This window comes from Panulirus ornatus, chromosome 4, assembly GCF_036320965.1.
Source record: "Panulirus ornatus isolate Po-2019 chromosome 4, ASM3632096v1, whole genome shotgun sequence".
Lineage (NCBI taxonomy): Eukaryota > Metazoa > Arthropoda > Malacostraca > Decapoda > Palinuridae > Panulirus > Panulirus ornatus.
Genome location: NC_092227.1, coordinates 17115295 through 17142845, shown reverse-complemented (window position 1 = coordinate 17142845; position 27551 = coordinate 17115295). Strand labels below are relative to the sequence as shown.

Below are 27551 nucleotides of genomic sequence, written 5' to 3'. Positions count from 1 at the left end.
TACAATCTCTAGCATACTGCATCTTCTTACAGCCTCTTTCAATTCTCTTTCAACTTCCTACATCCTCACATAACGTATTCCCTAACAATATAATGTCTAATCTTACAACTATTTACCTTCAGTTACTTCTTGTCCTTACTTAACGGTCTCTCGTGAGGCTTCACAACCCACTGTGTTCTGAAGCCTCTTATACTTTTACACTCTAATGAAGCTTCACAACCCGTTGTGTTCTGAAGCCTCATATTCCTTTACAGTCTGTTATATCCTCTTGAAACCTAATTACATCCGGTGTCTACAGACCAGTGAAATTATTTTGCAATCCTTAGGAGTACTTGTAACCTTCTTGCCATCCACTATACAACCTCCTACCATGGTCCTTCTCTCTCCGATTGCAATGTCTTGGGTCCTCTCGCTACCTTTGCAGTACCTTGTAGTCTTTTGTGGTACCTTGTAACTCTTTATGGCATTACGTAACCTCTTCTGTCTTGAGGGATCTTTGTCTTGCAACTTAGTAAAGTTTATAGTCTCCTGACGATGGGTTCCACTCGCGCTAAACGAATGCGAGCCCATGCGTCATATACTTAACAAGGTTTTGTTTGGTACATTATGCCGTACCAAACCCTACAATCATTCTATAGCGTGATGGTACGATCCTAGAGTATGATGGCGTGAGTTATGGTCTGCTCTTTAAGGCTTAGGTTAAAGGTCCCGTATGGGTCGTACTGCCATGCTCATCAATTCAGAGGATTCGCTGTACGGCTTAGAATTGTTTTTTCAAAATCTTACTTGTACTTTACAAATCTTTATGTAATCTTGTAAGAGGATGGTCGCATCTATGTTGAGATCATTCCTGAAGGAGCTGTAACCAAGCTTCGACCGTTTGTGGTCAAACCGCGAATAAAAATGTCACGTTTAAGAGACACTGTATCATTGTCAATGGGGGATGAGGGGTCGGGTCTCGGCGAGGAATTCCTCGCTCCAAAAGGAGTCCATCATTTCCCTGCTCCTGGTTGGGGTGTGGCCTTAAAAACTACAGATGCCCCATGAATGGAGTCTTGGAGCTGTCTACTTAATTCCTGACAGATGAGTCTCTTAAAAAACTAATTTGAACATCTCATAAGAAAACATACCTCAAGCATGCAGTAACATGGCTCAAGCATGCAATCTCGTGGCTCAAGCATGTAGCAACTTTTCAGTTGTGTGGAGATGAGCAAATCACTCCACATTTTCTGCGTTCTAATCTATACGAAACATGACCTTGCTGGAGAGGAAGACATTTCAGGCACATATGTGTCATGATACTGCATCATCTGGGGCAAGGACGTACGTAGTTGTACTTCAAGGATACAGTGTGATGTAAAAATAGATACACATATCCTCTCTCTCTCTCTCTCTCTCTCTCTCTCTCTCTCTCTCTCTCTCTCTCTCTCTCTATCTATCTATCTATCTATCTATCTATCTATCTCACACACACACAAACACACAGAGGATTGTGAGTGTGAGAAGGACTAGGGAGTCGACACCAACCCTACCTTGCCACCACCAGAGTTCCACTTGGAAAAATTCTCTCTTATGCTTCCCCAACTCCACTTGAAATATGTGACACAAAACTTTCCTCTGTCCAAAGAAAGTGTGAAAGCCTCTTTTTTTTTCTTTTTTTTTTTTTCAAGCGATAGGCCTCTCAGGTCTATGTACAAAAGTATCTAACAACTTATATCGTATCATCTTCCTTTGTTTTTCGGTTCGGACGATACTAAAATTGTCTCATGTTGTGAAAAAGCAACCACCATGTGTATGTTACCACGTCTCCTGATATTTCACCTTGGATGACGTTTACATGATTCTCTCTATGATCTCATTCTATACTTCAAAATGCCTTTTTCTCCAAGGACACGTAAGGCATGTGGATCAGACGCATTCCTCCTCGAGTTTTCGAGAAGTGTGCTTATGGATATACGCACTTGCTTGATCTTCTGTTTCGCATCTACGCAAAAACCAAAACTTTCACCTCTGTCTAGAAACTTGCTCTGGCGCGGCCTATTCACAAAAACGGTGATCGTCCTAACACCTCCACCTACCCCACCGTTGCTCTGGCTCTTGCTGTTTCTAAAAACCTTCTACTCTCTCCTTAGCTTTTATATCCTCAACCAACATAATTCGCACAGTCTTAGTCTTCTCTCTGATCATCAGTATGAAGTTGGCGAGGAGAGATCCGTCGAAGACATTCTTTCTTAAATCTGCTCATCATCATCGAAGTAATTAAGGATTTCTGTGTTGCAGTCTTTCATATATCGACGACTCTTAACACGGGGGGTTAACACGGTCTGAGCTCCAAGGTACACTAGTTTAAGCTTCCGTCACTCATTCTTTTCTTTCGTATCTGTCCTTCCTCTTCAGCTGTTCAATCTTTGTTAATCGTTGATGGCTCAATATCTACCGGCTTTCTCATCACCAGCCATGTCTCTCGAAATCTCTTAAGTTCTTTTTGAACGCCGAAAATTCTGAACACCGAAAATCTTTCTCCAAGAAATCCAATGCACCGATTTGTTGATGATTCAACAATGTATTTCTACTTCTTCTTGTCTTTTCTTTTTTCGTGTAGCTTCTTCATTGTTCGATGCAGTTATCGTCTTGACACAGCTATCTCCATGAATTCTTTTTTGGACTGTATTTCTCAGCAAGGCAGATGTAATTTGAGTTTAGCCTTACAGTTTGTTTACAAAACATTTTACAACTATGACGTCTCCTTCTGATCTCACATTACACAAATAGCATTGTCTACCTCTAAGGAGCTGGGAGTCCTGTAAAATCGAAAAGCTGATGAGAAGAAAAGAATGTAAATTCTATACTTCTCAACAGCTGTTCGATTCTACAGAGGACTGATGGCTTTCTGAATGGAGGACTTCCTTCACATCCGGGGATGTTCTATCCTCCAGTATAACCATAAACATAATCCACCTCTTGCCACAAGCCGCGCTGTCAGTTCTCTCTCTTTTCTTCTCGCGCTGTTACTTCGCTTTCCTATCTCGAGGAAGCTGACAACTTGAGGCCAGGCCGTTGTGATGCACATTTCCCTTCCTACATCCACGCCGTCTGTCCTAACGTCTACCATCTGCTCCTTTTGAAAAGGAAGGTTTTCCACTAATACCAAAATCGTATATAATTTTTTCCTTTCACATCTTTGCTTTACCGTCTCTTTAGCCTGCTCGTATGCATCGTATAAGGCCTGATGTCGATGGGGTTCTTGTCTGTGACAAGTTGAGAGTGCTCTGGTTGAGACATGGGGAGGAGGGAGGGGATGATGAAGGTCAGGAGCCAAATACAGATAATGAAGTAATGTTAGGAAACATGGAGTGAAAAACTAGACGCTCGGGAGTTACGACTGTGAAACCGGAATATGTGAGGAGGTACGTCAGAGCATGAGGCTACCACACTTATATTCCTTCAATAAATCCTCAGAAAAGTTCTCGATCTTTATGGAAAATAAAGATCACTGTCGTTCTTATTATGCCAATAATTCTTGAACCTGTGCTCCAAGCCACGCGTGTGAACCGGTAAGTACATTCTCGTAAGCATCCCGATCAAAGACAATCAAATCCTGGATCCACGACACGTCTGTGGGGCCTTCAAGTGACGGACACAGTGTCCCTCCCCTCGTCCACAGGCAGCCACGAGGTACGTGAGATGCGAGTGTCTTCCTCACAGGCTCTGGAGACCCAGACGCTTGTTATGGCATTCTCTGGTGTCACCGTCATCGTGCTATTATCATCCCTGCTGCTGCTCATAAGGTTTTTACCCCGAGTACACCACAGACTATATCACTGGGCTGGATACAATGGTGCCACCAGTGTCTCCCAGTACCACACACACACACACACACACACACATTTGGAGAATAGTTATGGAGACAAACTATCTTCTGAAAAATATTAAGAAATACCCATCAAGTGTATGGGTAAAGAAATCTTGATGGAGCTGTATATATAACTCACATAATGCCAAAACTAAACTATGCTTCTCAGATTTGGTCACCGCATCTAAAGAAGCACAAAAAGCTAAGCAAAGGAGGGCAACAAAGATGGTACCAGAACTAAGAGAGCTGAGTTATGGGATCAAAGGCTGTAAAGTCGCCGAGCTTGGGAGAGAGAGGAGTAAGGGGTGACCTGATCACAGCCTTTGCGTATTTCTAAACATATAGATGACGTGGATAGTGAACAATTCTTCGAGCAATGTAGGGATAGAACAAAAAAAAAGGACATAATAGAAAAGAAGCAAGAAACTCGTTATAAAAGGACGTAAAGAAGAACTTTTATGGTATATACGTGGTGGCTGAATGGAATAGAATGAACGAGGACGTGGTTAATGCTGACAGCTTACACAGATTCAAGAAGTTATACGACACGGAGAATGCTCAGGAGGTGGGGCCCCGCCAGTGTAAAACTCCTTCCCTGTACACTACAAATACGACACACAAAATCCCTCTCTCATTCTTCTTTTTCTTTTCATCATTCCTCAGGATCCCCACCAGTCTCCTGTTTGAGGCGCCCCTCGTTCCCTCCTGAACCTTACAGTGTTTCAGTAATTGGTAAGACCCGGGCGACGTTTTTCATTACCATCTATCTATCTATCTATACATATATATATATATATATATATATATATATATATATATATATATATATATATATATATATATATATATATATATATATATATATATATATATATATATATATGTATGTATGTATTCCTATAAGTCCACGGGGAAAATGAAACACGAAAAGTTCCCAAGTGCACTTTCGTGTAATAATCACATCATCAGGGGAGACACAAGAGAGAAATATAACAGTCAGTTGATATACATCGTGTTTCATTTTCCCCGTGGACTCATGGGAATATCTTGATCACGCGCAAAATTGTGATCCTTTCCAATATATATGTATGTATGACTCATGGTGAGGTGCCTGAGGATTGGCGGAATGCTTGCATAGTGCCCTTGTACAAAGGCAAAGGGGATAAGAGTGAGTGTTCAAATTACAGAGGTATAAGTTTGTCGAGTATTCCTGGTAAATTATATGGAAGGGTATTGATTGAGAGGGTGAAAGTATGTACAGAGCATCAGATTGGGGAAGAGCAGTGTGGTTTCAGAAGTGGTAGAGGATCAGGTGTTTGCTTTGAAGAATGTATGTGAGAAAAACTTAGAAAAGGAAATGGATTTGTATGTAACATTTTTATGGATATGTAGAAGGCATACTGATGGAGTTGATAGAATTGTTCTGTGGAAGGTATTAAGAATATATGGTGTGGGAGGTAAGTTGTTAGAAGCAGTGAAAAGTTTTCATCGAAGATGTAAGGCATGTGTACGAGTAGGAAGAGAGGAAAGTGATTGGTTCTCAGTGAATGTAGGTTTGCGGCAGGGGTGTGTGATGTCTCCATGATTGTTTAATTTGTTTATGGACTGGGTTGTTAGGGAGGTGAATGGAAGAGTTTTGGAGAGAGGGGCAAGTATGCTGTCTGTTGTGGATGAGAGGGCTTGGGGAGTGAGCCAGTTGTTGTTCGCTGATGATACAACGCTGGTGACTGATTCGGGTGAGAAACTGCACAAGCTGGTGACTGAGTTTGTTAAAGTGTGTGAAAGAAGAAAGCTCAGAGTAAATGTGAATAAGAGCAAAGTTATTAGGTACAGTAGGGTTGACGGACAAGTCAATTGGGAGGTAAGTCTGAATGGAGAAAAGCTGGAGGAAGTGAAGAGTTTTAGATATCTGGGAGTGGATCTGGCAGTGGATGGAACCATGGGAGCGGAAGTGGGTCAAAGGGTGGGGAAGGGGGCGAAAGTTCTGGGAGCGTTGAAAAATGTGTGGAAGGCGAGAAGATTACCTCGGAAAGCAAAAATGGGTATGTTTGAAGGAATAGTGGTTCCAACAATGTTATATGGTTGCGAGATAGAGCTGTGCGGAGGAGGGTGGATGTGTTGGAAATAAGATGTTTGAGGACAATATGTGGTGTAAGGTGGTTTGATCGAATAAGTAATGAAAGGGTAAGAAAGATGTGTGGTAATAAAAAGAGTGTGGTTGAGAGAGCAGAAGAGGGTGTTTTGAAATGGTTTGGTCACATGGAGAGAATGAGTGAGGAAAGATTGACAAAGAGGAAATGTGTCAGAGGTGGAGGGAACGAGGAGGATTGGGAGACCAAATTGGAGGTGGAAAGATGGAGTGAAAAAGACTTTGAGCGATCGGGGCCTGAACATGCAGGAGGGTGAAAGGCGTGCAAGGAATAGAGTGAATTGGAACGATGTGGTATACCGGGGTCGACGTGCTGTCAATGGATTGAACTAGGACATGAGAAGCGTCTGAGGTAAACCATGGAAAGTTTTGTAGGGCCTGGATGTGGAAAGGGAGCTGTGGTTTCGGTGCATTATACATGACAGCTAGAGACTGAGTGTGAACGAATGTGGTCTTTGTTGTCTTTTCCTAGCCCTACCTCACACGCATGCGGGGGAAGGGGGTTGTCATTTCATGTGTGGCAGGGTGGCGACGGGAATGAATAAAGGCAGCAAGTATGAATTATGTACATGTGTATATATGTATATGTCTGTGTACGTATATATATATGTATATGTTGAAATGCATAGGTATGTATATGTGCGTGTGTGGACGTGTATGTATATACACGTGTATGTGGGTGGGTTGGCCCTTTCTTTCGTCTGTTTCCTTGCGCTACCTCGCTAACGCGGGAGATAGCGACAAAGTCCTCTGTTCTTAGCGCTGCCTTGCTGTTGCGGAGGGTGGCGAATAGTATGAGAGAAAGACTACATATATATGTATGTATGTATATGTATATGTGTATATATATATATATGTATATATATATATATATATATATATATATATATATATATATATATATATATATATATATATATATATATATATATATATATATATGTATATGTATTGAACATCACTTAATATTTGCAGTCACAACATGTTGTCTAAAGCATGTTTTACGGTGCACCAGTTTTTTGATCACTTACATACGAGAAACATGTTTAACAAAAGTGAGATTTGGAATAATGGTCAAGTTTTGTTTCATTAGTAATATATAGCAAAAAAAGGTACAAACTTTATTAAATTATAAAGAACAAAACTTGACCACAAATTGCGTATGATATATATATATAATATATATATATATATATATATATATATATATATATATATATATATATATATATATATATATATATATATATATATGTTCCCTGGGGATAGGGGAGAAAGAATACTTCCCACGTATTCCCTGCGTGTCGTAGAAGGCGACTAAAAGGGGAGGGAGCGGGAGGCTGGAAATCCTCCCCTCTCACTTTTTTTTTTTTAATTTTCCAAAAGAGGGAACAGAGAATGGGCCCAGGTGAGGATATTCCCTCAAGAGCCCAGTCCTCTGTTCTCAACGCTACCTCGCTAATGCGGGAAATGGCGAATTGTATGAAAGAAAAAAAAAACAAAAAAATATATATATATATATATATATATATATATATATATATATATATATATATATATATATATATATATATATATATATATATTATCCCTGGGGATAGGGGATTAAGAATACTTCCCACGTATTCCCTGCGTGTCGTAGAAGGCGACTAAAAGGGGAGGGAGTGGGGGGCTGGAAATCCTCCCCTCTCGTTTTTTTTTTTAATTTTCCAAAAGAAGGAACAGAGTGGGGGCCAGGTGAGGATATTCCACAAAGGGCCAGTCCTCTGTTCTTAACGCTACCTCGCTAACGCGGGAAATGGCGAATAGTTTAAAAGAAAGAATATATATATATATATATATATATATATATGAGTTGATGACAACACCAGTTTGATAAGGAGCATCTCGTTTACTGGTTAACGTATCATAGCCTACTAGACATGAAGAGAGTCTCGCACAATACCAGTGTAAAAATTTTAATGGTATCAGTAATCAATCAATTGAACTCTCATAATGATTCAAGACCGATGTAAAATCCTAAAAAAGATCTAATGACAAATAAAAAGCACAAAATGATTTCCACATCTAGAGAAAATAATCAAGCAAAGAGCAAACTAAAAGGCGAGACATTAATGAACCGAACTCTGGCACTAACAAACACTATCCAAGCTAAACACATCTGACCAGACCTCAGATTAGAAGCACACAAGCATGGCAGAGCCCTCATGTGCACCAGTGGTGGGCTGTGTGTATATACAGCTACCATGATTAGCAGGTCCTGCTGTACTGAAGACATGGACATTGACACTGGGCGACGGTTTCCTGTGGTTGATTTCTGATAGTCGGAAAAAATAGCTTGGCAATGAGAACTATCCGTTTGTGCCGAGCGAGCGACCATTACGTTCCCTTCTGCGAGATTTCAAACGTCTCTTAGTTTTCCCGATGTATGATGTGTGGCAGCTGTCGCACGCGCTTGTAAATTTCTCGGGGCGACATCTACATATCTAACTAGACTGTTGATATTATCCTTGGCCTTGAATATCAATTTAATTGAAATTTGTGCATTAAATTCATTGAGCAATTTTCTCAGTTTACTGAGTAACTTCAAGCTTGGTTTGGCCAGTACATACAGTGGGAAATGCACCACTGTTTTCGTCACAGTTGTGACGAGGTTTTTTGTTAGTTGGGCCTAATGGTTTTCCCAGCATATATGTCTGTGAAACTACGGGGGAACCCACTGTCGTATACATCTTGAAAAAAATAATTCGTCATTAAATCTAATGAATAAAATGTTAAAAAGCCTTGTTAGTCAAACACGAATAACATTCCGTTTGAAATGAATAAACGAAGTGATCCTCGTATACCAACCAGTCAACATAGGTTTTCCAGAACAGATGTCTCGAACGAGTTATTTAAGTCGCTTGACTGCTATGTCTGGAAATGGAAGAACTTGATTTATTTCTAAGTCAGATGTGAAATTCATGTTCTCGTATTTAGATAAGTCAAGAACAATGGGATTTCATCTTGAGATCTGAGCGGCATCAGGTCCTCTTAAGAGGACGGTGCTGGAGTCCAGAATGAGGGCAACTGTGAGCTGGGTTGAGCTAGTACCAGCAAACTTCACGGGGATAAGACAGTGTTTTGGAAGTAGGTTAACTGTGTGAGAAAAGCAGCAGAACAGATGGGAACATCGATGAAGGGAGGAAATGGGGAAGTGGTTACAGTTCGAAATGATGTGGAGATGGAGTGAGTACCTTGAAGGGTTATTAGATGTGTCCAGTGATATGGGAGGGAGATACGGATGTTTTTTTTTGGACGTGGAAATATGCGAAATGAGAGACTCAAAGGAAGTGGTTTAGTGAAAAGAAAAGAGGTGAAAGCCTTGCGGAAGATGAAGTGTGGTAAAGCGGTTGAGATGGATGGGATTGAAGAATCTCTCTCTCTCTCTCTCTCTCTCTCTCTCTCTCTCTCTCTCTCTCTCTCTCTCTCTCTCTCTCTATCTCTCTCTCTCTCTTGAAAAGGGAGACAAAAGTGAATTTTCGAATTACAGAGGTATACGTTCGTTGAGTGCTACTGACAGGTTGTATGGGAGAGTGTTAACTGTCGATGGTGGCATGTAAAGAGCATCGGACTGAGGAGGAACAATGTGGCTTCTGCGGTGGTAGAGGATGTCTGGATCAGGGGTTTGATTTGGAGAATGCGTTCGAGAAATACTTACCGAGACAGTAGGACTTGCTTGTGAAGTTGATGGATCTGGAGAAAGCGTGTGACTCGGTAGACAGAGATGGTCTGTGAGAGGTGTTGCCGACATATGGTGCGGAAAGTGCTTCTAGAAGCTGTATATAATTGCCATCCAAAGAGTAAGAAGAGAAGAAGATGAGTTGTTGTAGGTGAGGGTTGGTCTGCGGCAGGGGTGTGTGTGTGTGTGTGTGAGTCCTCAAGGGTGTTCAATTTGTTTATGGACGGGGTGCTGATGGAGGTTAATACCAGGGTCTTGGAGAGAGGAGAAGCCTGTTCAGGATGGGCTATCCTAAAGAGTAGTGTATGAGGCACTGACAAGAATTACTTCAATAAAAGTAACATTACATCTGAAAAAAAAAAGATCTACACTTGTATAAATATCTGCCTAAGCTAAATTTTACATTACAAATACAGTATACGCTATGTCTAAATTATGACATAGAGTAGTTAATAGTAATATATGTGTAGGTGTTAAGTGCGTGATTTAACAATCATATGACCATACATCAGAAACGTATTATTGCCTATATGTTCTGGCAACACTTGCAAGAGATGTTCTGTCCTACATGTTCTGGCATCACTTGTAAGAGATGTTCTGCCCTACATGTTCTGGCAACACTAGCAAGAGATGTTCAGTCTTACATGTTCTGGCAACACTTGCAGCAGGTGTTCTGTCTGTTGACCTATGAGTAAGTCATTTTTCCAGCCATGGCTGCGAGTTGTTCATAGAATTCATCCTGCATCTTGCTTCTCGAGATCGCTTACGTTCACTCTAAGCTGAGTACATGAGTCTGGGTGTATCAGAGACGCTCCATTAGGTGCTGGGTAAGTACGGTAGAATTCTGTCTGGATGTGTTGTGCTCTGATTGGCCTAAATCACCATAGCAACCAAGGCAGATCAGATGGCGCGATCTTATGATTTTATTCCTATTACATCGCCGCGAAATAGATATATACGATATAGGAAAAAAAATATATAAGGCAATAGTGTCCAGCCACTATATAAGTTATAGCACCCTAAGCCTATAGGATTAGATAGCACTAAGCCACTGTATAGTTGACAGGTCATATATAGGCTTAAGCTTATCGACTGTCAGGGTCATGGATGTTGTGGATGCTACCTTGTAACCACAAGTCGATATCACTTCATCATTGTTTTTTTCCCAGGTATTCAGAATTATTCTACAGCCACGTAGCGCGTTCTCTGCATGCAACGCCCTCACAACGAGTCCCTAAATCTAAGTTTATAGCGAGAGGTTTTGAGGGTAAACTAGGACAAACTTCATCGAAAAGGCGTTCATAGACGATAGACTTCTACAAAGTAGATGTACGAATGAGGAGAAAGAAACACAGAACGTGACAGTCAAGTCTCCTATACGTAACTAAAGCCTTCACCCAGATGGTCGTGCTTCGCTATAACGAAAACATATTTAGTGATTTCTAGATATTACGTTACGTACGATATCATCTGGGAAAATTAATCTCCAGTATTTCTATGTCCCCAGCATAAGTAAACAAACATTTATTTTTCATCCGTTTTCGACAGGATTTTTCTTACAAGGACAAATGTAAGATTAACTGTATATTCAACACTGATATTCAACTAACCCGTCGTCCATTATTGTTTTGTGTGTTGGCAAACACATTTGGTCATATAATCAAGACATCCATTTATGAGACACACACAAGAAACCTTCCATCTCTGCACTTATAATGTTTGTAACGTAAGGAACGGGGTTATAGTTCAATAAAATCTTCCTACTTGCAAATAAAGTATTTAAGTACTCTACTTAAATACCTCCATTTCGTTACTTTAGACCACTGTTCTTAAGCAACCTTATCAAAATGTCTCGAGTGTTCTCTATCAGATGTCTGAGAGACATCGGAAAATTTTTCAGATTACAGAATTGCCAGAGTGTTATCAGTGATGGCTGATTCCTCCCTGACCGTGATACTCCAGTGTTGCTATGGATGTCGACTTTGAATGGAAAATGGGTCTTGATAGGATTAAAAAAGAGGAAGTTAAGTAATATCGAATTAACCACTTTTTTCAGCATAGACGCAATTACTTTTGACCTAATCATTTTTTTTGGCTTATTGTACTGATTATATAGCAGCTGGCCGTGTCAGTGTCAATGCCTTGAATATATCGTACGTTATAGAATTCTTCTATTTCCCACTTCCTGTGCCATTCGCCAGCCGTAGCTTCCTTACCTAACCTTCGAGACCTTCCTCAGGGATCAAAATACGTGGCCTCTCCTCCTCCTCCTCCTCCCACCAACTTACCTTGACCACCTGTGTCGACGTCATGACTTGTTCTACCCGTTGCACCACCTCAGTAATGGCGACTCTGAATATGTCTACGTCTTTTTTTCTCTCTCTCTCTATCTCTCTTTTTTATCCTTACTTGCTCTGATCATTATGGAATTACATTTCGAATATCTTTCTTTTCAATTTTCGTCTTAGAATTGATATTCTATTTTGATGATGGTCGTTCCAAAAGCATTTTTTTTCTTCTAATTTCATCCCTGGGTTGACCAGCTTAACAAGACTAATATGTGCCGGTGTCTGGCGTTGCCAGGGAGTGCTACCAGGGGGCCGAGTTTCCAGTGGGCAAATTAAAGATTATTTTTCCTAAGAAATGAGCGACTGAATACGTCACAGCATGTCACAATACGTCACAGCGTGTTACAATACGTCGCAGCATGTCAAATTACGTCACAGCTTGTTACAATACGTCACAGCGCGTTATGATATGTCATAGAATGTTACATTACGTCACAGCATGTTACAATATGCTACAGCACGTCATGATATGCCACAGCACGTTACAATATGCCACAGCACGTTACAATATGCCACAGCACGTCACAATATGCCACAGCGCGTCAAAATATGTCATGGTATGTTACAATTCATGCAATAAGTTTTTTTTCTTTCATCCTTAGAGGGAATTCATGTCAGTAACCCAGATTTTATCACCAATATTGAGAGCTTTTCGAGGTGTGTGTGTGGGGGGGGGATTCACGTGTCCCACCATCATTCCATTCTCCTCTGGACCCACCGTTAAGAACAGCTGGAGACGCAGTTAAGGAACTAGTGGCCTGTACCTGGATCTGAAGCTAGAGTACCTTGACTGGCTGCACGATTTCTTTTCTCTAATATCTTAAGTACAAGTTAACACGTCAGATAAACGGCAAGTTCACTCAAGAACAAGTTGATAAGGTCATACTGTGTAACTGTAGGTATGAGTCAGTATTTTTTCTTTTTCCTTTCCCCACATCCCTGGCATCAGGTCTTCGAGGTGGATGTGGCCAAAACAGAGCGTGACCTCGCTGTCTAATATATATAGATAGATAGATAGATAGACAGATAGATAGATAGATAGACAGAGAGAGAGAGAGAGAGAGAGAGAGAGAGAGAGAGAGAGAGAGAGAGAGAGAGAGAGAGAGAGAGAGAGAGAGAATAATGGTATGATAACTACAAATATTCAACAGTAGGAGGCGGGAGTGTGTAGGTGGTGTGGCACGGGAGGCGCTGACAGACAGTAAGGGTGACGCGGTGATAACAACAGGTTTGAAGTGCACCTCCATGACGACAGGTAGGTAACTGGTCGTGAAACACACGGCCACGGGAGCAGGTTTGGGTGGCAGGGGCAGGTCGGCGGGGGTGTGTGCTAGGTTGTCTGGGATCTGACGGAGACGTAAACTACAGCCATAACCAAGATCTACACAACATGGAAGACACTTCGTGTCCACGGAGCTTAAAAGCCCTGGGAGAAATGCTACTAAGCCATTACAACTTAACAAATAATAGCTTAACATGCAATAACTTCTCTTTGTCCAAGTGAGATACTTCGTTATCAATATGAAATATAACTACATACACACCCTCAGTATACCGTGGGTATGTGATATATCCATAAGGCACCAGAGTTTCAATCGCTCATATCAGACACAGAGAAACCTCACCGATTCATTTCTATATTCTACAACTGTCGTCTGTTTCAACAATTTACTCTCTCTGTTCAACCATCTCTTTCACCCCCGAAGGAGCAGCCAACGCCAAAGTAACGGGGAGGAATCTATGAGTAACGGAGCAGTGTGGCTTCACTACCCTCAACCAGGAAGTCCTTGTTTGTGTTTTTAAAGATTAGTATCAGCGAACCATCCCGCGCTGAAAACGGGCGCAGACGCTGCTACATAGAGCTGATCCCTCGAACCTTGAGCCGTTGGAGAGAGAGAGAGAGAGAGAGAGAGAGAGAGAGAGAGAGAGAGAGAGAGAGAGGGAGAGAGAGGAGAGAGAGAGAGAGAGAGATGCTCTGCATGACCAGCCTCGCAGGCACGAACGACTGTTTCGTTGTCTCGCTCGCTCGTTCAGTGTCTCACCCCACCCCCTGCCTGCGTGCAAGATCTGGCATGTGTTATATCTTCCTGCAAGTGAATGAGGTAACGACGAGACGGCCTGACAGACTGGCCCACCCCACCACACCCTGGGGTCATGACTCACTGATGCTCAGGCAGTACTACCAGCTAAAGCCACGTGTCTCCAGTGAGGTGATATTCAGAAGATCTATAATGTACGTATGATAACGGGGTGAAGGGTATGGCTACGATGTTATATAATGCACAGTGGTGAGTCAGGAGGAGATGCTGGGTGTAGTGCACCAGTGGTGGGTGAGGGATGGTGGCTATGTAGTGCACCAGTGGTGGGTGAGGGATGGTGGCTGTGTAGTGTACCAGTGGTGGGTGAGGGATGGTGGCTGTGTAGTGTACCAGTGGTGGGTGAGAGATGGTGGCTGTGTAGTGTACCAGTGGTGGGTGAGGGATGGGTGCTGTGTAGTGTACCAGTGGTGGGTGAGGGATGGGTGCTGTGTAGTGTACCAGTGGTGGGTGAGGGATGGGTGCTGTGTAGTGTACCAGTGGTGGGTGAGGGATGGGTGCTGTGTAGTGTACCAGTGGTGGGTGAGAGATGGGTGCTGTGTAGTGTACCAGTGTTGGTGAGGGATGGTGGCTATGTAGAGTACCAGTGGTGGGTGAGAGATGGTGGCTGTGTAGTGCACCAGTGGTGGGTGAGGGATGGTGGCTGTGTAGTGTACCAGTGGTGGGTGAGGGATGGATGCTGTGTAGTGTACCAGTGGTGGGTGAGAGATGGTGGCTGTGTAGTGTACCAGTGGTGGGTGAGGGATGGTGGCTATGTAGTGTACCAGTGGTGGGTGAGGGATGGTGGCTGTGTAGTGTACCAGTGGTGGGTGAGGGATGGTGGCTGTGTAGTGTACCAGTGGTGGGTGAGGGATGGATGCTGTGTAGTGTACCAGTGGTGGGTGAGGGATGGTGGCTATGTAGTGTACCAGTGGTGGATGAGGGATGGTGGCTGTGTAGTGTACCAGTGGTGGGTGAGGGATGGTGGCTATGTAGTGTACCAGTGGTGGGTGAGGGATGGTGGCTATGTAGTGTACCAGTGGTGGATGAGGGATGGGTGCTGCGTAGTGTACCAGTGGTGGGTGAGGGATGGTGGCTGTGTAATGGGTGAGGAGCGGGTGAGGAGGGTAGTTCTGTAGTTTATCAATGTGAGGTAAGGATAGGTTGGAGGCTCTGTAGAAAAAGAGTGTAAGAATAAAAGTATTATGCAGCCATGTATAGTATGCAGCCATGTAAAGCCATTCATTAACTCTTCAACGTTTTCAGCGTGATGCTCAACACAGGATATTATCCCATGAGATCTAAGAAAGCCAGGAAGGCAATGATGTCATCAGAAATACTAAACACCAACCAAAAGACGCATTAATTCACAATTGTTATTACAAGCATGGGGGGGGGGGATATTCAATGGAATATCTGAAGTTGAATTAAGAAGACGCCTTGACGACACATCAACCTCGCTACCTACAATCATTATAAGTTTCGGAGCGATAGAAGCGCTACCTCTGCCATCCCGTTGGCTGCAGGCGAAAATGTGACCCCCTAGCGGCCAAGGAATAAACTACACAATAACAACAAGGGGACGCAAGTATAGTCTATGATTAAGTATGGTCGAGCGGTCTCCGGTACAGACATCTACGGCTAGGCACGACAGAAATTACCGAGACACTATTAGGTAACTCTCTTAACCAACACACTGCCGCAATATCTATAAACTCTGTAACATGACCAGACTTTCCATGAGTAAGAGGGCTACCAAAAGGCAGATAATGCAAATGACTGGGAGATGTATAAAAGAAAGAGGCAGGAGGTCAAGAGAAGGGTGCAAGAGGTGAAAAAGAGGGCAAATGAGATTTGGGGTGAGAGAGTATCATTAAATTTTAGGGAGAATAAAAAGATGTTTTGGATGGAGTGCCATTAGTGTCATTGGTGCCATCTTGTAACCAGCATAACAGGCATTCCTACGCCTCTCCCTCCCGAAGAAGACGAAAACACGAAGGACATCCACTACGCAGAAGGCGCCACATGTGCAGCAGCCGTCAATGGACGGGTAGGAATCTACTTTTTGCATTTCGTCGGTAAAACTTGCCTTATGCAAGACTATGTAATGGATGTAAAGAAGATTATGTCACAAACCAATTTCAGCTGACTGGTCTCTAACAAAGACTCCTTGTTACCTCTATAATGATCCCTTCGCGCTACCGCTCGCAGGATGAGCAAAGGGTGCGCATTAAACTTGGCAGTGATACCAGCACAAACCAGTCAAATATATCCGGCACCTTTTGGGACAGCAATCCCAACAGCACACTCCCTGAACACGCTAACCTTGTACAAAAGGGAGCCGCCTGAAAACAACAATTACCAAAAAAAGTTGTAAGATAAGCCTAAAAGATGTCCACAACTGAGGCATCAGGAGGATAGAAACCTCGCACTTTACAACTTCAGAGGGAAATGGATGCAACGCCATAACAACTGCGGAGATCTGAGGCTCACACTGACTTTACGAGGTTTACTGGCAGACTATATAGAGAAAAGAACAGCACAAAGGAATGCAGGTCTGACGAATCTGTACAGATTCTAGCAATCCTCAAAGAGACACAATACGCATTTTGTTAGGTCCATGATCAGCCCCATACTGAGCTACAGAGTTCGTTACTGACAAGGACACACAAACCGTAAACACTGAGGAACAACATCTACGACGTAACGTTAAACCATCTAGCATATGTCTCAGAGGAGCAGCAAAAAATTAGAAACATTGCAGAGGCTAGACGACAGCAGAGATTTATGTTATACATATATCCTAGACCTAGGCAGCAACTCAGACATGGAGCACATTTGGTATTCTCGGAGCCCTAAAGTCGTGGAGGAAACAGCAGCCGTCTGCTTATCACGAAACGCTATAAACATTTCCTTACCTAACAGCTAACTTCTCTCGAAATTACTACACAGGATAGGCGCAGTGTTAGTTCACTTTTCTTATTCAATACGTATCACTTTGGTTTTTGCTCCCGAGAGCTAGCTACTTGTGTGTCCCCACCATTACTCAGACTAGGCAATACAGCTATTGAGTCACATGAATAGAGTGTGGCCGTTGGCAACTCAAGGTGGGCCGTTTTGATAACTATTTCTTTCCCTACACCTCGAAGCTTTAGAGCTCTCTACCTTCTCATGTCTTTCCCAATAAACTATGACCTGGCGCATTCTAAAAGACAGTTTTTTCACTTGCTCCAAAAATTTTTAAATACTTTCCCTTGTTTCGGTTTTTTCCTTTTCATTAACCTCTCTATATCCATTTAAGGCCCGGTCTTGATGTGGACTTTTGCACGTGACTGGAGCCTTCAACAAAAAAAAAAGGAGTACACGCGCACATCTCTAATATGTCGGTGGGAATCAGATAAGGCACTAGAGATACATACTGAACAAGCCAATTACACACTTCATTAGACCTACACTATACATCTTTTCACTATACAAGCGTCTTCTGTTTCTCCTCCTTATCTTACTTATCCACCATCTTCATTCTCTTCACTAACCACTGCTTATAAACAAATTGAACCAGTAGTGGGTGGGGAGGGATTGGTAGCTGTGGTGTGCGCCAGTGGTGGGTGAGGAGGGGACGGCAGCTGTGGTATGTACCAGTAGTGGGTGAGGAGGGGATGGTAGCTGTCGTGTGTACCAGTGGTGGGTGAGGAGGGGACGGCAGCTGTGGTATGTACCAGTGGTGAGCAAGGAGGGGATGGTAACTGTGGTATATACCAGTGGTGGGTGAGGAGGGGATGGTAGCTGTGGTATATACCATGGTAATATGTAAACTACTCATAATGCTGATGAAGGTTAGGTTTATAAACCTGTGGACAAAAATAAATCAAAGTGCTGTGGGGAAACCTCAAATATCATCTGCCATTTTGGTTAACTTATCATAAGTGAAGTCGTACATAATGGTGATGTAGAAGACACTGACAATGATACACAGACCCAAGGTCCAAGCGAGGTGGTCTGGCCTTAACACTACTGAAAAACACGCAGCAGAAAGAAACGATAGCAACGTGGTATCTGTTTGACGGCCAGGGAAACGATAATAATCATACGGGCATTAACTACGTAAAATATCACTGTTTGAAACCAGGTTTCCATGAGAGAGAGAGAGAGAGAGAGAGAGAGAGAGAGAGAGAGAGAGAGAGAGAGAGAGAGAGAGAGAGAGAGAGAGAGAGAGAGAGAGAGAGAGAGAGAGAGAGAGAGAGAGAAACTGTTTGACTGACACATTACACTTCACTGGCATGTCCCACAGCCATGGTTGGGGGAGAAGGCTGCAGCCCCAAGGTTGACTATCATGTTGGGAAGGAAGGGACTAATTTATAGGTATTTCCCAAGGGAAGGGTGGGAGAGGCGCGCTCCTAGTGACAGACAGGGTGGTGTAGGAGGGACTGATGTGTACTTCCTGCCTGTCGGGATCTGGGGAACTGACGTGCAGTTAATGTTTGGCGTCCTAGCTTCGTCTCTTCGATGTATATCAACTGACTGTTATATTTCTCTCTTGTGTCTCCCCTGATGATGTGATTATTACACGAAAGTGCACTTGGGAACTTATCGTGTTTCAGTTTCCCCGTGGACTCATAAGAGTATCTTGATCGCGCGCAAAATTGTGATCCTTTCCAATATATATATATATATATATATATATATATATATATATATATATATATATATATATATACATACATATATATATATATATATATATATATATATATATATATATATATATATATATATATATATATATATATATATATCGGTAATGGAATGGCCTTGATTACGGCCTCAGTTGCCCGTACTGTCTCAGCTAACATAAAAACAAAAATGAAAAAATGCGCGGCTCAAGATTGGAGCTACAGTGAGTAGAATAAGCTGATTGTCTTAAATCTTGGGACAACTGGACAACAAACGAAGACTCACGTGTTTTTATAACAGCGAATAACACCACTTACGCCTCCATTACACAGAAGGAGGTGGAAAAAGGAAGTGACTTGCAGTCTGACATTAAACGACATGTGCGTTGTTCATCTCCCACGGCCCCTTGGGACCTGGACATTTTAAAGTACAATTCTCTGGCCTAGAAATATTCGGAGTAACTGTGGGCCTTTTGTTGAATATTTGTGGGTGATGAAGACCCATTGCGGCAGATCAACATTCCACGTTACTGCCAGACCTCTCTGATCCTCGTGAACGATAACAGGATTTGTTCTCTTACCAGATCTTCAGCCGGGTGGCACATTTTCTAATCCACCTCCTGTGGACAGTCAGAATGTTACATCAACTAGAAAGGGAAAGGAGATGAAGTGACTCAACTCCTTCTTCTCCTGCGTGGGTTATCTCTTTCTTCTTCTCTATGGTTCCCTCTCTGTAGTTTAATCCTTGTTACTACTCTGAATGACAACTGACCAACATATTCTAGAGCTAAGTCTGGATCCCCAGCATGCGACCAAGATACACTTCCTCCCTTGATAAGTTTTTCAATTCTTTTTTAGAATCCCGAGGTAACTCGCACCTAGACCTCAGGACCCCCGTGACCATTGGGAAGGACGGTAACTTAAATAATGTCAGCAAATCCTTCATTTATGTTGTTTTTACAGGTGGCCTGACATACAACAACCTCATAGCTGTACACGACTGCCCACACCTCATCATTGCTGACCTTTGCCCGCAAGCAACCCTACATTATGTACTCCCGTCAGTGCCTTATATTGACTTCCTCTTAATAATCACCGTGGCCCCTGGTGATCAATCCATGCTACTGCCTCCCTCCCGTCAACCTACCTTCCTGACGTCTTCCTGTTACTACCACTAAGATACTTACACACGTCCTCCTTCATTACCGTCGCTGCCTTTACAGTGACCTTGCTGCTTCTTCTCCACAACCTGTTACAACTCGTAACAGGCCACATGTTACCGCCACCATCAATGTCACATATACACACACAAACCAGCACACTCTGTTGCCCCGTCAATGCTCACATTTTGTTACGACCACCACCGCCTCCCTACACCATCCTTCTACCAGTCAGGATCAGACACTGACCACTTTTCTTTCTCCTCGGCAGGTGCTGGCGGCGATCTTCGCCTCTCTCTCGTCTGTGTCCATCGGGTTCATCACGGCCTACTCCTCCCTGACGCTGCCACAGCTCAGGAACGACACCTCCGTCGACTATATAGACACCAGAGACTCAGGATGGATAGGTAAGTCTGTGTGCGACCTCCTGTACATACATGACAGGAATGAATCCCTCACACACGCCATGATATCCACGTACACATGAAATTTCTGTTGGCACGTAGGTATGAAAGTGATAGCGTGAATACCAGCAGTTTCTGGACTGGACTGAATCTTTTTTTTCAGACCAACAATATCTCCTAAAGAACATACAAACATAATCTTGCAAAACTACTCAAAAAAATTAGCCACAACCTAACCACACCCCGAAAATAAGACAGTCGGGAAAAATCTACGCAAAAAAAAGCACCGAAACAACTGCTGGTCCATCCTTCATCCCTCTGTAACAGGTCCTGGCAACGTATCAAACTCCACGTGGAACATTCCTGCTTAACTGCAATCCAACCGCTTACAGATATATTCACCCACACTTGGTTACACAACATAATCCCAAATATCTGGAAAGCTGCCAGCATAGTACCCCTCCTGAAACCCTCCAAACCACCTAGCTACCCTTCTCCTACCAGCTTATGTCACTGTTCTGTTCAGTATCCAAACTCATACTAAACACCTGACAATACCTAACTCACAACCTGTGCCTAACTCTATATGTGTTCTTTCGTTGAGCGTTACGCGGTAGCCGGGCCTATAAGCAAAATCTCTTTGTTAGTACTGTCCTGTTATCTCGTTGTTAGTACTGTCCTGTTATCTCGTTGTAAGTACTGTACTGTTATCTCGTTGTATGGACTGTTAAGTACTCAATATTGGTGGCAAAGTGATGATCCGCTAATTCAATAACTACAAAGGCTTTGCCTTCAAAATCCTTAAGCTTTACAGCCGAGTTCCACGAGGAGCAATTCTTTCTACAACCGACTACAATCTTTCTCTATAACCGGTTGTACACAGGTGACCTCACAGTCACACCACAACACTGATACTACCCATGTAACAACAAACATGCAACATTTCATCATGCAGTTAGAACACAGCCTCAATCAAAACAGATTGTCTGTATCAAAACAGTAATCTGTCATCACCCTTTTAAACCCTGACAAGCATGAATTAACTTGCAGCCTTACATTACCCTGAATCCACTCCTACATAACAAAAAAACAACCATACTAGGCATCACATACGACACGCTCATGATATTTACTCCCCACACCACAAACATCAACACAAAGGCTATAAACAAAGATTATTTACAAGTACCAGATTTGAACAAGAAAAAGAGTCCATTACTAATCTCGACAAACAATTCATTTACTCCACCCTAAGCTACGCCTCATCCACCTGGTTATCAAACTTGACAATAACAATTACAACAATGCTGCAAACCACACGAAGCAGAGCACTCAGATCAATCACCGGTTGCACTAACAACACAAATGATCTTAATATGTTCTCACTTCATCATGCTCGGGACTCTACGTTTTGCAACAACACTAGAACCTTATTATCCAAACCGCTCCATAACGCGCCTCCAGTTAGTTCCCAGTTAGAAATAAAAAGCTTACCTTCTATTTCTCACTTGATCTATACTTACCAGTCCTCCCTCTTAACAAACAAGACGTTGTTAAAACATGTACTCAAAGAAAAGCACTAACCGAGTAGTGTCTTCTCAACCCAGTCTTAAATACCACTCCATCATACATCTATACCATGCAAAGACGCTCGCCCCGACTGTCCGTTTGTAGAGATGGTGAGGAAGTTACTAGACGAACGATATTAACCCCTATACACGACTACTAATAATTCTATCCATTTCTCTGGCAGGAGTGAAAGTGATTGCTGCTTAGTTGAAGTATTTTCGGGAAAGTATTTCCTTGTTCAGCAGCAAGGCTGTGCCAGCAATATGGGTGGTATGGAGCGGGTAAATGGCGGGTTGAACGATCAGACCAGTGCATAATGCCATCCGCCGTTCATGTGGTGGCCAGGAGGGGAAGGAGTGGTGATAATGAGGGAGGATGTTGTGGCTGTAGAGGGAAGGGCATGGTGACGGTGAGCGAGGGTGTGGTAGTCAGGGAGCGGTATCGGTGGATATGCGTGGTGGTAGTAAGGGAGGGTATGGTAGCCTTCGCAAGAGCGAAGAGACGAAAGCACGGAGGGCTCGAATCTGCTAATCCATCTGAAACTACACTCACCAGACATGTACGCATTATATATTCTCGTCGGCATTGGGACACCAACAATTTCTTCAGGGTTATATACACCGATTCAACACATTCCATCTCTTATGTTCAAGATGTAACTTTTATACGAAAGTCACTGAATTCCTACACTTCAACTGTCCTGTGCTCACCCTACACACACACACACACACACATCACCACACCTCCTGACCTGTGGTCCCGCCCGGAGCACGTCCCTCAGCACAGCCCTCTAGATCCCTATGGAAGGGAATACCAGCGCTGGAAAGTAGAGGAAAAAGTATTCAGACATATACGACAGCCTGCACTCAGAAAACTCTGTTGTTAGATCTCTACACAGTGCATAAGCTCACACACTCGAATGAAAAACAGTTCGTTTCCAATCCTAAACATAAAACAAGGTTACCTAACCGCTTGACCTTCTGTGTAACACCTACAGTAACTCGTTTTACCCCATCATCACCAGACCCTCACATGCAGTATACTTCTGCTCATCTTACTTCTTATTCTTGAGCAAATATGAAGACAAAAACGTCGGATCCGTGCCATCTTCACCTCTACAGACAGTAGCGTACTCCTGCGTTGATCAGCACACACCCACGATGTTAAGGCTATACTGTCTCGAGCAGAAGATTATGTAAAGTTTATGTAATCGTTCGGTAACCATAAGAATTGTGAAGAGTAATTAATGGGTACAGCAGCGGGCCAAGCCTGGCATGAGTGCAGCTTCTGATCCACCCAGCAACATGTTACCCCCGGCCACCAACACACTGACTATCTTTACACAGGTTTACACAATGTTCAAGTGGTCGCTCCGTAGTACACCGCCTTCTCCACCTTCCTGTTACACACACACACACACACACACACACACGCACACATATACTCAAGAACACAAACGATACAAATACACAATCACACACATACAAGAAAGCACATACATAGAAAACCATGCAATCATGCACGCATCCCCCCCCCTCCCCCTTACACGCACACACACACACACAGACACACACACACTCGCGTGCACAGGGATGCAATCCTGCACACACGCAAAAACATTTTACATACACTAACCTAATGTATCTACAAACAAAAACACAAGAACATAAAGATAAATGATGAAATTTTGAGAAAAATTTCAGAGGGCAGAAACTGGAAGATGAACAAGGAAGATCAAGAGGGTGTCCACTCCATCCATCACTGGTGGAACGGGAAGTAACGGTAAATCAAGTTCTGTGTTAAAGACTGATTATGTAATAGTGGGCAGTAGAATGGGGAATGTATACAAGGATCGAGTACATGATATGAAGTCATTTATCATAAGAACAATTAAAATTGTTGCTCGGCGAGGATATGAGATCATTTGTTGCTCTCCCTGTGATGTTCAGTAACCAGAGGAGAGAGAGAGAGAGAGAGAGAGAGAGATTGTGTGTGTGTGTGTGTGTGTGTGTGTGTGTGTGTGTGTGTGTGTAGGAGGGCAGAGGCGTGGCAGGACCCGCCCTCATGAGGAGTGAGGAGGACTGGTTCGTCGTTTGGGCTTTGGACCCATCAACTGCCGAGGTCCTTAAGGCCGTCATCGTCAAGCCACATACACCAAACGGAAGATCTTAAATACGTTCGTCAGGTGTTATGGATAATTCTAAGATCACACACTCTCTCACTGTGTATATGGCCCGTGGGGCAAATCAGTCTTGCTAGAATCTGGCTAATAAAACTGCTAACGTATAAACTTCCAGGATCAGACACGCTAGCAAAGAGAACAGAAACAGAATCACCCTCAACTATCTCCTGGATCTGTAAGAGACACTTGAGGACGAATGATTAGAATCAAGAGTTTAGTCAGAAATCAGAGACACACGTAAAAGCGATGAACACGGCTTCAAAGTGTGTTTGCTCTTAATGATTCTACTGCCCCATTAGGGGACGGCACTCTAGATAATGAGGTGAATCAACTGGAACTGCAAGCAGGGTTGGTCTTCATACATGAAGTGACATCTAAGACAGAGGAAACAGAGGACACATGTCAGGGGAACGTTTCACACTGGGTGAGGAGGTCCAGTGGGGTTCTCCTGTGTTTGCTGGGACCACTAGTTTATTCTGATCTATGGAAACTTTATCAATAAATGAGGCAGAATTATTGATGAATATGCTTGCTGATAATGCAGACTTAATGAAAGAAATGAGAAGTTACAGAAATATCGATGCGCTACAAACAATTCTAAAAGCAAATGAAGGACAAATATGCAACCCTGGCCACATAAATGGCAATTGTAATGCAGCTCTGGAAATTACTGTCATCAAAATGGAAAGTGGATCACAAAAAGACAAGACTATCAATACCGCACTGGAGGAAACAAGTCATGAGTTGTTATGAGATGTTATCATGTTGAGCTGGAACATAATGCGAACAAAAAAGAATCGTAAGGGAGGCAAACTTCGTGTTTTGGTCAAAGTCGAATTGCCTTTAAGCACTTGGACAGTGAAATGTTTAAGAAGATTACATAATGTGCAATGATTCCAAATAGGAGTATTTGGCAAAACGAATCTCCTCACCAGAGAAATCAGTCACACACAACTGCTGGAAATGGTTCGTATGAAAACAGAGGATGAGAGATGAAGACAGGGAGGAAGCCTTCGATCTCCCCACCTCGGATGTATGAAGGATAACAGACGAGAGAACCATAAAGCAATTCCTAAATGTCCATGACGACCCGAACTGAGTAAAGTTCTTTCAAGTCAAAAGAATATCCAGAAGAACAAGGCATGGTGGATGTTAGGGGTGCGGGAGGACATGAGGAAACAGCTCTTTAATAACAGGGTTGTGGACGTGTGGTACGAGCCAAGAGGAGATGAAGTAAATAAGAATGGCTTTGGAAAAACTCAAAAGTCATAACAACGGAAGTGCAATGGTAAGACGTGAGAGCAAATGTCTGAGAAGTTCCTTTAATATATGAACAAGTTGTTGATTACAGATGGTTACTTGTACAGGAACACATGGCAGAACGAGAGTGGAATGTCAGACACAAACTCAGAGTTCGTCAGCCCACTTGTCTGAAGGGTGCGGTAGAGGAGAGGAACATAGGGTCAGGGAATACTATTACAACCTCTACGTAAGTTCCTTAATACATTTACTGCTATCGATATCGATCACTTGTTTGAAATAGGGAGAAGCAGATACACGTTTCAAAGCGATAAAAGAGCAAATGAACCATATAAGGTAAGAGATGATGATGACGTGCATGTGTAAAGCAATACAAAGCACGAAATACTGAAGGATAAAAAGAATAAGGATTAAGAGATGAGACTCCAAAAGAGTCGAACCTCCTCCTATCTACACACATAGTTAGTCACACACACACACACACACACACACACCACAAACACACGGGGAGGCGGCAGCTGGTAACAGGACAATGAAGTTCAAGAGAATTTTACGAAACCTGTCGATGGCTGCGTCTTGGTCCCTCAAGCAGTGCGACTTTCTAATCAAAGATGACCGAACACTTCCTTAATTAAGGTGATTCTTATCAAACACTCATTATCTTCCCTTATCAGTGTAGCTGCGTCATATCATTTATATTATTTCAAGACAAATTAATTTGTTTATCAAACGATGGGAGACGAGAGCCATGTCAAAACTCAGCATCACCTACTCTTGAGACAGCTGGACTAGATCCCAAGCCATTACCTCCATGGACAAAACACGTGTGTCAGGTGAAGGAGGAGATACAGGAGGGAGAGAACCTGGCCATGTGAACATGGTGCACGTGAGCCATAATTCCTCACATTGGCCTCTTGCATCAGCAACTGACCGGGTATGACACGAACGGACAGCAACAATGATTTGATGAAGTTATCATCCACACCCTTGTTACCACACCAGATGTGGCATCATCCACGCCCTTGTTACCACACCAGATGTGGCATCATCCACGCCCTTGTTACCACACCAGATGTGGCATCATCCACACCCTTGTTACCACACCAGATGTGGCATCATCCACACCCTTGTTACCACACTAGATGTGGCATCATCCACACCCTTGTTACCACACCAGATGTGGCATCATCCACACCCTTGTTACCACACCAGATGTGGCATCATCCACACTCTTGTTACCACACCAGATGTGGCATCATCCACACCCTTGTTACCACACCAGATGTGGCATCATCCACACCCTTGTTACCACACCAGATGTGGCATCATCCACACCCTTGTTACCACACCAGATGTGGCATCATCCACACCCTTGTTACCACACCAGATGTGGCATCATCCACACCCTTGTTACCACACCAGATGTGGCCAACATTTTGCTCTACTGGTTGAGTCAGACTGTTATCATGCGATCCATGAGAGGTGACTGATTTCTCAGCATGTGGTAGGTAGGTGTATCTTATCACACGAAGGGCACTCACACATACTGACTGCCTCCCGTAGCAGCTCCTGGAGGAGGGAGGGACAAGCCCCCTCGCTGCCCCTTACCAACAAGAATCCAAAAACGGAAGCAGATTTGGAAAACCTAATAAATGGAACTCAGAATGTAATTAAATGTCATAAATTACATCTGACTTCCTTTTTCATATCTCACTGTTATCACATAACGTGAAAATCACCGGCGTGTTGGCAGCGTCGCACACTTTCGGGCTCGCTGTGTTCCATTTCGGTAATATGAGTCAGTTTACGGCAATACGTCAGGTTCATATAACTCCAGAATCCGTTTAATGTCGGAGAAAATGCAGATTACTACACCGAAAATGATGTTGCAAAACCTGTACAATGTACGAGGTTATCATGATTATCAAAGAGCCTTTAATTAGAAATATGATTTTCAGTCTTCCCACTTCATGTTCAGTCTTCCCACATCATGTTCAGTCTTCCCACTTCATGTTCAGTCTTCCCACTTCATGTCCAGTCTTCCCACTTCATGTTCAGTCTTCCCACATAATGTTCAGTCTTCCCACATCATGTTCAGTCTTCCCACATCATGTTCAGTCTTCCCACATAATGTTCAGTCTTCCCACTTCATGTTCA

At 43.0% G+C, this 27551-nt stretch overlaps 1 protein-coding gene across 1 annotated transcript in view; it reads left to right on the top strand.

Annotated features, from left to right (window-relative positions):
* The window catches only part of LOC139765876 (trehalose transporter 1-like protein), an 82814-nt gene that overhangs the window by 12514 nt on the left and 42749 nt on the right, over positions 1 to 27551 (top strand). The window contains exon 2 of the mRNA XM_071693750.1: positions 20251 to 20386. Within this exon, the coding sequence (XP_071549851.1) occupies positions 20251 to 20386 (136 nt within the window). The remainder of the gene's footprint in view (positions 1 to 20250; positions 20387 to 27551) is intronic.